Raw genomic sequence first — 15,784 nt, forward strand, 5'->3', positions numbered from 1 at the left:
AACGATCGAATCGGTTTTGTAGGGTTAATTCGTCTTTAATGTGCTGCGAAAGCCCGACTCGTAAACGCCTCGTCTTTGCATTAAACCAAAGGGAAAGCTAATCGAGGACCACGGTGATGCCTTCGAACTCTCTGCAAGTTGATTTACTGAATCAAAAATGAAGTAACAGTTTTGACACATACAGTATACCACCCTTGAATTTGAGTTTGAATTTATTTTTTCTCTTGTTGGAACTTGTCTATGCAGCAGTCGTCCCACCAAACGCAGCTTCAGTGGAGGAAATCCCTTCGAACGTGTCCAAAGTCGGATGATATTATTGACTTTGTTATCGACAGTTATTCTTCTTGCTTTGTAGATTGATTAAAACAATGCGGGGCTATTCTGTCTGTTGTGTGGAAATACTGGTACAGTTCTTGGGAGTGCTTTGTCTAATCATTCACCTCTATTTGAAGAGTATTAAAACACACAGGATGATGGGGAAAAATATCCCAAAGCAGCATTTTATAGTCGGGTCACATTGCACTGAATGCCACTCATCAGCTCTGCTGGAATTCCGAAGATAAAAGGTAAACAAGGTTGAGTTTGCAAGATTTGAGTATTTCCACTTTTCTCGGGGGGCTGGTGAGTTACTGCAGCATCTAGTCTGCCCTCGGTCCAGCTCTCGTGCTGTTCGGTTGGTAAAGAATCATCCGGCATTTGGAGCGGTTACCTGGAGAAAACCACTAATAAAAATAGACGATCCTGTAGAATGCAGATCCTTTCACTGGAGGCTCGCTTGTGTACCAACACCTTCTTATCCTCTTCAAGTGTTTGTTTGCACGTCTGCTGGCTTTTTTGTTTGGCCAGACAATGCACAAACCTGCTCAGCGGCCCATTGTCAATTGTAGCTACCTTCAGAAATCAACGCGATGTGCTGTGAAAAGAGCGAGTGCGCCTCCCACGCACGCGCCGCCCGCCACCGCTCCGTCCCGTCCCCGTCCCCCCGCAAGTGGAGCGGTGACACTCTCCAGCCAGTCCTCAGCAGAGTGGCAGTGCTGTGCATCGTCACTTTGATCCCCCCCCCCCCCCCCTCAGTTATGAAGAGCGCTGGCAGGAACCCAAGGGCACTTGATAATACCAGGATATGATCCGAGCCGCGCTCCTTTAGATCATGTAGTGCACACATCAAAACGTTGTCTAAATAGGGCACCGTGAATCAAGAGGGGTGAGAACGGGTTGTAAAGGGGAAGGCAAGAGTTAAGATAAAGCAACAATTTCTTTTTTCTTTTTCTTTTTTTTTTTTTCCAGACGAGGGGAAGCCAATTTGGATTCTGCGAGCAGATACTTTGGCTTCTGCAGATCCAAGCATTTCCTTTATCTTTTGCCTTTAGCAGAAGTCTTCAAAAGGCCTCGGCGCTGTGACTTTTCCCCACTCGCGGATGAAAGCGGCGCCTCCATCTTTAACAACTGCAAATCCTTGATAACTTTATGCAACTTTTCACAGCGCGCGCACAAGCAGAATTCGATTCAAATTCCACTCCTGTCAGGCGGCGTTGCATCACACAGCGCTGTGCATGGATTAGTCCTTCAGCAGTTTTATCATGAAGTTAGCTTAAAGATTGGATATGGAAGAGCTGAGCGACGGCGTTTCTGGGTGTTAGTTTGGCTCTCTGACTGACTGACTGACTGACAAATGGCAGCTCGGTGCTCTTGTGTCCTCCAGGTTAATTCAAACATTCCGTCCAACGCTCGAGTGGTTCACTACACTATCTTGTGGGGTGAAGACGCGCCACGAAAATAGACAAGACTGTTCATCATGAGTGCGCGGCACGGCCCCGGCAGGCACCTGGTAGCCTGCAGGGCGCTTGTGAGAAGCCTTCGGGACATGTTCAAGTGGTCAATTCAATCAACATGATTTGAAACCTCTGATTATGCAAGTTTGTGCCGAGTACCTCCGGATACCACTCAGTCCATTGACGATGCTGGTTTATCAGGACCGCCGCCTCCTCTCTCACTCTTGATTATATGTGGGATTATTTTTTTGAATGAGGATTAGATGTATGTAACCTTGAGTGTGAACCATTAAATAACATCGTGAGGACTATAGAGAAAAAAGAAAAGCTCCACGTGCGTCTTAGGAATTGTCACCAGCAGCTTGTTTACTTCTTCTGTTGGGTCCCTCCTTTCAGATGATAGGTCTGTAGTGGAGATGACACCCAGGCAGATAACTCCCTCTAGTGGCCTCGAGTGGAATGTGGAAACTTTGGCGGTATCATGGATTTCCCATATTAAACACAACAAAATGTTTTGTTCTGTGTCTGCAGGCGAAGCGAGCAGTGCAGCGAGGAGCCACGGCCGTCATCTTTGACGTCTCCGAGAATCCGGATGCCATCGATCAGGTTGGTACACACCTCCGCTCACCTTTCCAAAAGTGAAACTGCCTGATCTTTCTATGAAAGCCGCTCCGCTTTTCATTTCTGAATGAGGCCCGGCGGCGCGCCCTGCCCTTCTCGCCCTGGCTACGCTTTGCACAAACAATGATCTTTCTATCTTTAGTGCTCTCAAGAGCATGTGGATGGGCCTCTGCTGGATCCGGGTCTATCAGCTCTCTTAACTTTGCACTGCATTCTGGGAAGCACTGAAAATGGATATCCGAGCTTAGCTTTCACTGGACTGTGACCAAACTCTGTTGAGCTCGTAATTGCACAGGTAGCACACATTACCTCACCTTCTGAGACCATTAACGTGTCTTTAAACACAAAGCTGTGCCCAACAGAACGTTTTTTTTTTTTTTTTTTCATCGTGTCACAGTTGTGCCAGACTCTCTTCCAAACTTTCTGATTCCTGTGTCTCTGCTTCTAAGACTTCTAATGCTGGAGTTGCTCCTCTCTGAGCGTCTTTGTCGCAAGAATTCTCTTGTGGTATTCATCCTCGCCGTGCCAGGCCTGGACTTGCAGGATTCTCTCTCTTTTTTTTTTGCCTCTTCTTCTCTGCTGGGTCGTAAAGTGCGTAGCTGAGAGATAAAAGGGATTGCGCGGAGACCACATGAAAGGCGGTGCTGGGCGGCTGTGTTAAATTCCCCCGAGAGGCTTTTCCAGTCAGAGCAGCACGATCAGCACAGACAGGAGCCACAAGGCCGAGGGGCAGGGAGGAGGGGCTTAGGGAGAATTAAGGTCCCGGGGCCAAAATTATGAGAAGCTTTATAAAGTTAATGTACTTGACCCGGGGTTTTTTTTTTTTTCTCTCTCTCAATTTATGCTGGAATGCGAGTTGAAGTCCTGCTCTGGGGTTTTGCTTAGGGGGAAGTCAAATAATGCAATATTATATTTACATTCATTGAAGATATTTTTGTTTTGTTTTGGGGTTGTTGTTGTTTTTTTCAGCCTGTTGTGGGTCATTGATTAAACTTTAAGACTTGGCCGGGGTCGATTCTTGAAGCAGCTCACGGGAATCAAGTGAGAGATCAAAAGTTTCGACGACTATACTTTGAAACCAGAACATACAGTATTTCACTGGGGAACATGATGACAGCAGAAGAAATAGCATGGTGAATATCCTCGGTATTTCCCCTGGGCTTTTCAAATTACAGATTCCAACCGGCAGACGAGATGAAAGAACAGAGAGAGGAGAGGAGTAAAGGACTATGTCAACTGCCTCAAAAGCCAGAACATAGTTTTCATTGACTATTTCCTCCTGCTCCGTCGAGCAAACCGTGGGCACAGTTTCCGCCTCTCGGGCCTGGAGGTCATTTTTTTTTCCCAGCTGGGGGAGGACGAGTGTGGCTCCCCAACTTTTCGGATTTGTATATTATGTGAATGAAGTAACGCGTGCAGCCTAACAAATGTCATTGAGCGCTGAGCTTTTCCACCACAGAGGGAACTTTTGGCTTGAATAAGACAAATTCTATGAAACATCTTTTTAGGAGGGAATCGAAACTCCTTCACACTGAGTGGCTGACACAAATGCATCCACTAAAAGTTCCTCAAAGAAAAGGAGAGCCACTTTTTTTGTTTGGTTTACAGAGTCTTTTAAACAGCGGATTGATAATTTTGATAACTGAGGCCCACAGGAATATTGTCCTGAGGGGCCAACTTGTGACCAAACACTTCTACTTCAAGGGGTTCTGGGAAATATGGCTGCTAATTTCATTAAAAATAAAGAATTTTGAATTCTTCAGAGAATTTACAATTGGCACAAGGTTCAACTGTCAGAATGAAGTCTCAAAACCTGTGAAACCAGTCATGTAAAATTGTGACAGGGCTCATTCCTGAATTCTTAGTAATCGTGACTTTTGTCATTCATTACATACACACCATAGGACGCATATAAGAATGACATTTTCCTTCAAAAGGCTCAACTTAGGCTTTTAAAAGGTGTGTAAAAAAACTACAATAGGTATATAAACACACATTTAATACATTGATAAAGGCCATCACAGACCTGGAGATGCACTGAGGAATTATTGCACTGGATCATCATCATCATCATCCTCGAGATCTGACTGCAGACTTATTTGCAGACAATGACCACATGCTGGCATCATGAGCGTAACAGGCTGTTTTGTAGTGGTTATTGAAAAGCTGTGGTACTCTTGTCATTAAGCGCTTGTGCTTGTCGGCAGTGAATAAAACTGTCGTAAACAGTTTTTTTTTTGTGCAACTTGTTTCAATTATTTGTGAATGTTGCCAATTTTAATGTTCTGTACTTATTCTGATTCGGTTATGAATCTGATGTTTGAAAGACAGAATTGAATCACCTCACTGACATTTTGCGAAATCTGTTTTGGTTAGTGGTAGTCAGTTAATCTCTCAGTGCTCGTGCTTCATAGAGAGGATTTAGGTGGTTCTAATCTGCGCTGGGGGCCTGTTCAGGTGGGCCCTGTCTTCAGCAACAGAGAGCTTGGATTGGCTTCAGCACCCTGTGACACTGAACTGGATGGATGGAGGGAGAGAGGGAGGGAGGGATGGATGGATGGATGGAGGGATGGATGGATGGATGTTTCTGCATGTGATCAATGGACCCACACATCCAACTTATGAAGTTGTCCTATTCAGTCTACAGTATAGCTTCCCAGGTTTTATTGTTGATCACTCCTTTCTCTCAACAATGTTTTACAAATTGATTTTTAGTTTACGTAGAGGTTGATGCAAATCTAAAAGTTTGTTTTTTAACTTCAAGTCACTTGAAATGTCCTAGTTTTGCACTTCATACCAAGACTTAACCTAATGCAATACTTGGGCATTTCTGTATTCAGTGTCATAAAGGTTTTGGTTTCTTTTAATAATTAAAACTCACTTAGCTTTCCTTCCAGTGATTTATCAAGTTATGATGAATCTCTGTTGTTGATACACTTGATCTGGATGTACTGTGCATCCACGTTGCTTGTTGGCATTCGCTCCAGCAGCTTGCAGTAGTTGAGGACTACAGAATCTGAAGCCTGCTTTTCTGTGCTCTCCTCAGCTGAACCAGGTCGCTGAGGATCCTCTGAAGAGGCCGGTGGTTTACGTGAAGGGCAACGACGCCGTGAAGCTCATGAACATCGTCAACAAGCAGAAGGTGGCGCGAGCCCGGATACAGCACAGACCACCGAGGGTAAGGGACTCGATCCAATCCGAGGCGCCGAACGAGGAGCCGAGCGGTTCTGAAGACAAACGAAAATTCCAGCTGTGAAATCTGACCCTTTTCCTTTCTGCTCTGCTCCCCGCTACCCTCCAGGCCAAAGAGTCTTTCACAGCGCTGTGGGAGATTAATATCAGCCATTCAAAGAGCTGTTTGTTTGCTTGGAATATTTGATAAGAGACCAGCACACTTTGAGGTCAAATAACTTGACATAATGAAAGCCCGAGAGAAAGCACTGTCTGATAACAGCCTTCTTTTCTTCTTCAATCTGCTTCTTTTTTCTTTTTTTTTTGAACAGTTTGAAACAGTTGTTTAATGCATGAGGGCTGAAGGATGTGGAAAGTCTTGCTCACTTAAACAAATCTGCGTTTTTATTCAATATTTTACCTTTGACTTGAACTGTATTATCACTTAATTTGATCATTAAAGCCAAATGTTTCATTAGTATAACCCCACATTCCTGCAAAGTTTGGCAAAGAATGCAGTAAAGTCTTTTAAAACTTAGATCTATATATAGTCGGGGGAACTGGGAATATATCAGTTGAATTTAGGGCCAAGAACATCAAAACACAATAAAACAGAGACACAACCTGGAAGTAGCATCATGTGAAACACACGGTTAAACATCTTACAAATAATGAAGGTTATTAAGCACCGATGGAAAAGGAATCATCCACTATTTTTTTTTTTTTTGTTTTGCCATTCTTGACTGTGTGGGTGACTTGCACATCTGTGGAGGTTCCAATCAGCATTTGCGGGGGTTTGAGCAACATGTGTTGCCCTGATTGTTGAGGAGAAGTCAATACCAAACCATCCTCTTTAAAGGAAACCCAGTGCTGAACTCGGTTTCTTACATGGCATTTAACTTGTATATCCAACAAGGATGAGAAAACATTCAATGCTAACTGACAAATTATTTTTCTTGGTAAAAGGCAAAGATGCATTTCCGGCTACGATGCAATTTGGAAATTAGAATGACGTCACGTACTCAGAAAATCCAGATTGTAGCATTCTAGTTTATCGCAACGTTGCAAGTCAGAATAAAAAAAAAAAAAAAAACATTTTGGAGGTTCGAGGCACTGCTAGTACTAGTTTTTGAAAATTCCGTTCAGGCCAACATGTCACATTGTATACAGGCATCTTGAAAACAAATCTCAGGCTCTTAATCTGTGATGGACACTGATGGCAACAATATAAATGCAGGAATTTGAGGCACGCTCAAAGCCTACTTGGTCTCAGATTTCTTCTCTGGAAGAAATGGTTGAAAATAGGTCACAACACTGCCCCCTAGTGGTTAAAAGAGAAAGCTAATCCATTTTCTCTTAGTCAAATGCAGCCGATTGTTGTTTTTCAATGTTTAAACTTTCTGATTAAAAAAGCTGTTATCATTATTCTGATTGTACAAACGTTTGTGCTTGATTTTTACTTCAGTATTTTAAAAAAAACACACATGGTATTTTCTGACGTAGAGTTTTTGCAATCTCGTGATATTATCTTGAATCATAGGCTCTGTACCGTGACATGTTTCATATGGCCAGACTCTTTGCCATTACACATCCCCAGTTTCCACGCAGAGGTGAGGATGCAGCTGTTCCAGCTTTATCAGACTCAAGAGTCCAAGACTCAGGCATGCTTGAGATGGAGTGATATAACACAGAGACGAATAGTAAATCCCTCACATCTGTTTCAGAGTTGGCGGTGATGTACTTTAATCGATCTCTTATTTGAGCAATCACCTCCACTCTGCAGAGCAAACTGCATTTGTGCAACAGATGTGACACTGACCTCAGAGGAGCACTGACGCAGTGACAAGAAAAGGATCCCGATGTGGAAATGGATTGACTTACATCAAATAATCCGCTCCGTTTCTCCCCCACAGAGTGCTTTTGAATTACATGTGAAGGTCACATATTGTCCTATTCACATAATGAGGAGTGTTTATGACTATGATGTGATTTTCTGATAGTAGAAGTGACAAAATGCTGCTCTTTGTCGGCAAAATGACCCTTTTTCACACCCAACATGTGGAGATGATTTGATCATTTGTCCTTGTTTCTTATTGATCTCCTTCTCCACAGCAGCCCACGGAATATTTCGACATGGGCATCTTCCTGGCCTTCTTCGTGGTCGTGTCTCTGGTGTGCCTCATCCTGCTCATCAAGATCAAACTCAAGCAAAGGAGAAGCCAGGTTAGTTCACCAACACAAACTCACTGTACCCAAAGGAGGAGAAACAAACTTTCTGTTGTCTCCCATCGAACCAAACTTGTGCACGTGGGGCACGCACACACACACACCCACACACACACACCCACACACACACACACACACACACACACCCACACACACACACACACACACACACACACACACACACACACACACACACACACACACACACACACCCACACCCAGCACACCCAAACACAATGCCAGCCTTTGTTTTTCCTGTCGGCGGCAACTTCACTGGGAGTTGCGAGCGTCGAGTCAAGGCGACGGTGGCTCCGCCGCTGATTGATTCCTCTTGTGTGTTGACAATAAGCTCTCAGTGGAGGCTTACGTCGGGTACATGAATCAGGATTAGCATTTAATTAATGCTGATGAGAGGTTGGCTGCCAGAACCAAAACGTACAGGGATGTCATGACGGAGCAGAAAACCTACAGCGGCATCCGCTCCGATGGCTGTAATCCTGCCGGCACACGTGCGCGCTCGCGTGCACTTCAGCCGATGACTCATTGGAGGCTTCCTGTGGTGGTTAATTAGGAAAAAGTCAAGCTGATACCAGGGGCAAATTTGTCACATGTAATGACCCTTTTCCTTCCTGAAACGTGAACATTTAATCAACACTGACAGTTCCGTCAACAGATACTGTGAATCCATTAGTTTTGATCTGTATTTTCCATCGAGTAGATAAAGTTTCAGTAATGTCACTTGTGTTAGTCACTGTAGCATTCTTAGATTGTTACCCTTTTATCTACCAGGCCTAGTTTACATCACAACGTTTCAAGTGGAAATGCATCGTTGAACTTGGTGCGCTTTCGAAAAGTTCCACCTTGGTAGCGGTTTAGAAAAAAAGCATTGGGTTCAGTATCTCCAAGCACTCAAAACACAACAAACGTTTTCAATTTTCACTTGGAAAAGTTGTCATGTAGACGGGAACTCAGTGTTGATAACTGCTGCTTCATATTTTCATGTTAAATTGAAAATGGTGTTTTTACAATGACTCGCTACACCCTCTAGTGGCCTATTCTGTTATTAAGCAAATGACAACCCAAAGCTAGTTTATTTTAGTTTATCCACAAGTAGCACCTTCATTAATCTGTATAACATCTTTACATAATGTCTTTAACATGTGGCGTTCATTTTTTAGTCAAATTAGTCTCTGGCTCTCTGTTGTGCCTTTACATTTACACTGCACCAGCCTATTGGATTTAAAAAGCAAAAAAAACAAAAAAAAAAAACATTTTAAATATATATTTCAAAAAGGTTTTCACAATTTCCTGCTATTTTTCAATGCTTTAAAATTACATGCGGTATGTTTAAAGTCATGATTTTTCAAGGTTCACTGTGTGGGGTTTTTTAAATAGTGAAACAGACTTCTATCCCAAACTTCATTGCCTTCATGCTGATCAGGATATCCACATTTCCTTTAAAAAGTGACTCAGCACAAATGGATAACGAGCTCAGGAGGTTGTGGTTTAGTTAAGCCTGCGTAGAAATACCTTGTAAACGGTTGATTCTTGAGCAGATTAGTAAATAACGGCGGCTCAATCAGCATCTGCTACACACGACTCGAATGGTTCAGAACATTTGTCACCCATTCTTTTCATTAAATAGCGTCTTTATGGCAGATTGAAGAAACTTTCTGATTCTTCAGTCAAACATTGCGAAGTGACGTGTGAAAAGAAACTCTAAATGTTAAACTCCAAATAAATACCTGTTCTGACCGCTGCTCTGCTCCTGTTGCCCTCCGCAGAGCTCGATGAACAGAATGGCGATCCAGGCGCTGGAGAAGATGGAGACGAGGAAATTCAAAGCCAAAGGAAAGGGCCAGCGCGAGAGCAGCTGTGGAGCCTCTGATTCACTGAGCAGCAGCTCCACCTCCGATTGTGCCATTTGTCTGGAGAAGTACATCGACGGCGAGGTAAGAAAACGCAGCCGCCCGCGCTCTGCTTTGGACGTTTTGCACCTTCGTGTCTAAAAGGAATGAGTCACAGATTCTGGTCAGTAATTGCAATAAATGCAGCTGCTGTCACGATGCGGCATATCAGGTTTAAACGGTAGGTAATGATCATTCTTTTTAAAAAAAGAGGGACTATTATTTCATTTCTATTTCAAAGGTTTTCTGATTTTTGGAATACCTTGTGTGAATGTCACACCTTGTTCAAGCAACCACTTCCTGTTCCCTTTTCAAATGAAACGTCCTTGAGAGTCATGGGGGGGGTTTAAGAAGTATGACAGATTTTGTTTTACTAATAGTTTTACTAATAGATTAGTTTACATTTAATTCATTTATGTCACAAAACTACAAAGTTTAAGCATTCACTGTAAGTTCCGGACTATAAGCCGTTATTTTAACGTGGCTAATTTACGGATTTTTTACGGGTTAACGAGCTTCATGCCGCCGATACATGGGTGATGCGTTCAGGTCCATCATGTAACTAGGACCTTTCTGTTTTTTCTTTGATTCTTTTTAAATTTAGTGGGTGTGGCTTGTATTCAGTTGCGCTCAATAGTCCGGAAATTACGGTAAATGAAAGTGTAAGCAGTGGAAGACAAAAATGGTGGCCCGTCATGTCAAAGAGAAAGATGAATTGGTCAAAAAAGACCAGAAGAGTACCGAGAGAGTTACGGCTTCATAGAAGCAAAGGACACAATTAGAACTGAATGCATGTTTTGTGGTGGAAAACTGGTGAATGGAACTTTGAAGCTGTAAGCCGAAGCGGCACCAGACCACCGAGCACCCCGAGACTCAGAGGAAAAGAACTCTGCATTAAAGACTATTAGAAACTGTATTTCACATAGTGTGGTGTGACGTTCCTCCGGCTTTATTTTGTAATTGTACAGGGTGTGGCGGGTGCGGGATTGCCTGGGTTCACAATGGTAAAAATGTAGAAAAAGGTTGGGAGTCACTGTTCTCGTCTGCCCTCGCTCCGTGTTTTAGCAGCCCGCTGTCACTTCTCATTGGAAGCACCTTACAACAACTCAGAACTAATGTGACCTTCAGTGACCCGCAGTCCAGTCAATAAATCTGTAACTGGAGGAGCGGCTGAGTTACAAGTGTTCAGACGCTTTATTTCGTGCACACTGGAGTGCACCATACGGGACTGATGTGGTCATCCAGCCGCCGGGTTTATTTTGTTTTCCTTACATATTCTGTGGACATGAAACGTAATGCAGTAGCGCGGACAATAGTGTGGAAGTTCCCCCGATGTGCTCGGGGACTGCAGTCCTGCGATCTTTGCTGACGTGCTTTCCTGTACCTTTTTAGATGTTTGGCTGGCTCTTTCACAGCACCTGGAGAGATAAGGGGGTACCCACAGTGATTATACTTCCTGCTCTCCCAGCGTGGCCTTCTTTAATCCTTCAAGGAGTCATTGTCAAAATATGCATCCTGATCGTGAACTCTGAGGATTTACTGTAACAGATCGAGCTCCTCCTCATTGGGGACGCTGCGGGGACAAACCCCAGTGCCGGGAAGGGGGGGGCATAGCTATGCTGCTCTGTGTTTTTGTGGTTATGTGTCTCTTCAGTAAGGAGGAGAAGAAAACACAACAAAGCGTGGCGCCAGGATTGCACAGAGGAAGTGGCGATATAAAAGGCTGAATGGCATCAAAGCGGTTTCTGAGCAGTGAAGCAAGCAACAAAAGCTTTGGTGGAAAAGAGCCTAAAGATGAGTCATATTAAGCCACAGAGCAAAGTATTTATGTCAGTGGAAGAGTTCTCGCCGGAGAAGAATATCAGAATTCATGCCTCCTCGCCAATCCTCCGTCTGAATGCAAAGTGCCGCATTCTTTTCATATCAATCCTCGAGTGTAAACCCCTTGTTTGTTTTGTTCCCAGAAAGTGGCGACATGGAACATCAAAGTTGTATTTGTACTGTGGTGTGGGAGGCGGTTAGAAGTTTTGTTCGGTGGCTCATGGGATTTGATTGGACTCGCGCTGATGCGTCCGGCGGCAGCTCGGTGACGCTCTGCTGCCACCTTGTGGAAACTCAGTTGGTCTTAATCTCAGAAGAGTTTTACCCTTTAAGAAACTAAAACCTTTGACTTGGAGATCAGACAGTGACTGGATGTCAAACTTGTCCTTTTCCAGTAATTTACCCACGGAAACAACAGTTACTTGTGACATTTTAAATTGGAGGTACAGCTCAGCAATACTTCACAAACACAACTGAAAATGTTCTATTCTACTAACTCTACTGTGACTTTCATTAACAAAAGCCATTAAGGAGACATATCAAGGGCAAAACCTTCAAATTAAAATGCTCTACACAATCAACAATGGGTGGGAAAACGCCAGTCGGCATTTGAAATGTGTTCTGCAAAGATGCCGCAAAACGGAACTCTAACATCTTTTTTATATGTATTTTGTATTTCATATATATTTCCTCTGATAAAAAGGTGTATGTTGTGGTGGTTGAATGTTCCTGACAGTTATGAGCAGAAATGCGGTGACTCGCCACTGGGATCCAACACAGAAGTGGCTCATTTTAAATACGTTCATTAAAGGTTCACAACATTTCACCACTGCAGAAGATGGCGATTTAACAAAGTCTAAAATCTTGTTGTTTTTCTCGTGCAGGAGCTGCGCGTTATCCCCTGCGCACACAGATTTCATAAGAAATGCGTGGACCCCTGGTTACTCCAGCACCACACCTGTCCTCACTGCAGACACAATATCATTGGTGAGTATCTGCAGAGCTGCAGTGACGAGATCAAACCACTTCACGGAGGAGAAACCTGCTCAAATCTGCTTGTTTCTTTTCTTTTTGTAGAGCAAAAGAAAGGGAACCCGGGACCAGCATGCATGGACCCTGGGAACCCGGTGCACGGCAGGCAGCGGGTGGTGCTGCCGGTCCATTACCCGGGCAGGGTGCACCGGGCGGGACAGGTGACGGCCTACCCGACCAGGACCAGCATGGACCCCCACGGCAATCCCATCACCGTGCTCACCGTGGACCAGCATCCAGATCCTCAAGGGCTTTACCCGCCGCAGTCCACGTCGGCCTTCCTGCGGAGCTACCACCCCACCCTCCTCGAGCACTCGCTCAGCCCCCACCACTGCGGGCTGGAGCACCGCGGACCCCCCGCCTACCCTGCACAGCCGCACCACGCCGCTTTCAAGCGGCCCAAGTTTCACGGTCGCAACTTTTCCAGAGCGGCCTGTTTCTCGCAGTACGAGACAATGTACCAGCACTACTATTTTCAAGGGTTGACTTTCCCTCAGCAGCCTGATGGCAGCCAGGGGCCCGCGGTGGCGGGGCAGCTCGGTGGGGGGGCCGCGCCCCACAAGGGCCACCACAGCCGAGCCTTTCAGCAGGGGCTACTATACCCCACAGTGGTACACATGGCTCCGGCCTCTTCCTCCAGGATGGGAGACACTGGCAGCACGTCTGGCCTGAGCTGCTACCACGGCCACCGCTCGGTGTGCAGCGGTTACCTTGCTGACTGTCCGGGTAGCGACAGCAGCAGCAGCAGCTCTGGCCAGTGCCACTGCTCCTCCAGTGACTCCATGTTGGACTGTACTGAGGTCAGCAACCAGGGGGTGTACGGGAGCTGCTCCACTTTCCGCAGCTCGCTGAGCAGCGATTACGACCCTTACGTGTACCGGAGTAGGAGTCCTTGCAGGGGCTCCGCGGGGGAGGCAGGGGTGGCGGGGGCGGGGGCGGCGGGGGCGGGGGCGGCGGCGGCGGCTTGCACGGCCGCCCCTGCAGAGGACTCGTCATCCCCCGCACCCCTAGGACATGACTGCCTCCAGCTCCCCGCTGGAGCTTCGGGATATAACTCGGGGGACCACCTCTCCAACTGCAGCTTGGAGCCCAACTACAGCAGTCGCTCGTCACTGGAACCCAGGGAGAACAGCAACACTAGCACTACCTCAGCCGGGGCTCCAGAGGCCGCCGGGGTCGACAAGGGGAAGGGGGCGCAGGAGGACTCGGGGGAGCTCGGGGCCGCAGCCTGTAGCTGCTGCTTCGAGGTGCTGCCGCCCAGCGTGGATTGCAAAGGGCAGGACTTGGACCAAGGCGGGCCTCTGGCCTCGGGACGCTGTCACAGGGGGGTGGACTTTCAGAGCGCCACTTCCAAGAACTACTTTGCTCCTGAGCACATGTGCCCTTCCTCGGAGCAGGTGAGCTATGAAGGGCTGCCCTGCTGCTTCTACAAAGAGATGAAGGTCCACAGGGCCGCGGCGGGACGTTATACTGAGGACTACGCTGTCAACGTGCAGTACGCACATGCAGACTCGGACCCCTGCTCAGGACAGGGCTGCTGTGAACTCAACCAGAGAATACCCATAATTCCCGAGGACACAGATTGTGAGCTGGGCGCGGGGTCGGAGACCCAGACCAGTTTGTTACCCGTCGGTGTCACGGTGGAGGCGGAGTTGCGGACAGGGGAGCAAAACGAGCTCAGTGAGCGGTACTTCACCTCAGGACAGTTCAGAGGTCAGCCATACCCTCACGAGGAGGAGACCAGGGCGTTGTTCCACCCTCAGCTCTCCGCCAGCCCCCCGACGCAGGGGGGCGGCTCTTCAACGAACGAGGGAGGTCTGGGCATTTGAACTCCAGTCCTCCAAAAAAAAAAAAAAAAAAAAAAAAGAGCGAGACTCAGAAATTGTGGTACCGTGTCAGTCAGTCAATCGTGGAAAAACCCTCAGTTGCCTTGTTGTATCCTCGCTCTCTGAGCACTGAATGTTATCATCTTAGATTGTGTGGATTTCTACTGAAATGGCCTGTCACTTCTCAGTATCAATGTATCAAGTTCATTCCTGTGGCCGCGGCAGTCTCACGACTAGGAGACGAAGTGAAATGACAATGGAGGTTGATATCCGAAGCTGGATCCAGGTTGGCGTTGACACCGTTGTAATCGGGGCCCAGTAATCTTTTTGAGATTTTCCTAATCTAGACTCCCATCTTTTATCGCAAGCTCTAAAAAAAGAACCTTCAGAGTACCCTCTGCTAAGGTCCACTATCAATTCACAAAACATCTGCATCTAATGTATACATGTTGTATATGTGCGCACATTACACTGACTGCCTATAAAGCTTCAGCCACCCTTTGAAATAGGTTTTATAGACATAGCTATACCAAAACAGAAAGACATGATTGTTTTTTGTTTTTTTTCCAAGAGCAGGGAAATGGGTCTTTTTTTTTTTTTTTTTAAAGGAGTTTATGACCCTGACAAGCTATATATTTCACAAAATAAGCATAGAAATGTGAATGCAAGGCTGACACTGGTCTTTATTCAATATACAGAATTTGTTTTATGCGTTTCTATCAAGCCGTGGCCTAAGCTGTTCGAAGCAATATGTAGTGACGCTGCACGGGCGAGAGTCTCGAGGTCAGCCGACTCTCCTCCCGAGGAGAGTCGGCTGGAAGCTCCTAAAAGTCTATTTCTACTGTCACGTACCCAATTTCCTTAAATGCTCTCAAAAATAAGGATGGAGCATGTATCAAAAAAGGCCAAAGGAAAGTAGCTGAAAAAGACTCATATTTCATTCTTTTATAAGGGTTCCTTATTTTACTGTGACATTTTTATTTTTTTTTTAATGATGCAGTTATACATACCACAGCGTATCCATTTGAATCCATTTAATACATACTTGCGATATCAGTGCTTGTCATTCATGCCTTTCTGTTTGTCCTGCAGACTGTTTTTTTTTGTTTTTTTTGAATACTGTTTCTATGAAATATACACATTCTCTACACAGAGGTAAACCTGAAATAACCCTATTTAAGTTAACCCAGTGCTGTAATCAAGTGAGAATCTAATCTTGCCTTTTGCATAGAGATATGTACCTACTGCAAATATAACATTTTGGGGGTACTTGAGTCACTATTTAATTTTTTTTTTTTTTTTTTGTCATTGTTTCTAGCACTTAAGAAGATAAAAAAAAAATGTGTACAAAAATTAATATTTTTTAATTTTTTTTTAAAAATATAATTATTTTCTGTCATTACCATTA

General features: G+C 45.2%; 1 protein-coding gene across 1 annotated transcript in view; it reads left to right on the top strand.

Annotated features, from left to right (window-relative positions):
- Window positions 1-14,379, top strand: part of znrf3 (zinc and ring finger 3) — a gene marked incomplete at its 3' end in the record, with an annotated part of 80,646 nt that extends 66,267 nt beyond the window's left edge. The window contains exons 3-8 of the mRNA XM_080467529.1: window positions 2,304-2,378; window positions 5,440-5,571; window positions 7,677-7,787; window positions 9,575-9,742; window positions 12,403-12,505; window positions 12,596-14,379. Coding sequence (XP_080323655.1) covers window positions 2,304-2,378; window positions 5,440-5,571; window positions 7,677-7,787; window positions 9,575-9,742; window positions 12,403-12,505; window positions 12,596-14,379 — 2,373 coding nt within the window. The remainder of the gene's footprint in view (window positions 1-2,303; window positions 2,379-5,439; window positions 5,572-7,676; window positions 7,788-9,574; window positions 9,743-12,402; window positions 12,506-12,595) is intronic.
- Between the last annotated feature and the right edge of the window lie 1,405 nt (window positions 14,380-15,784).

Source organism: Lipophrys pholis (genome assembly GCF_963383615.2).
Source record: "Lipophrys pholis genome assembly, chromosome: 7".
Classification (NCBI taxonomy): Eukaryota; Metazoa; Chordata; class Actinopteri; order Blenniiformes; family Blenniidae; genus Lipophrys; species Lipophrys pholis.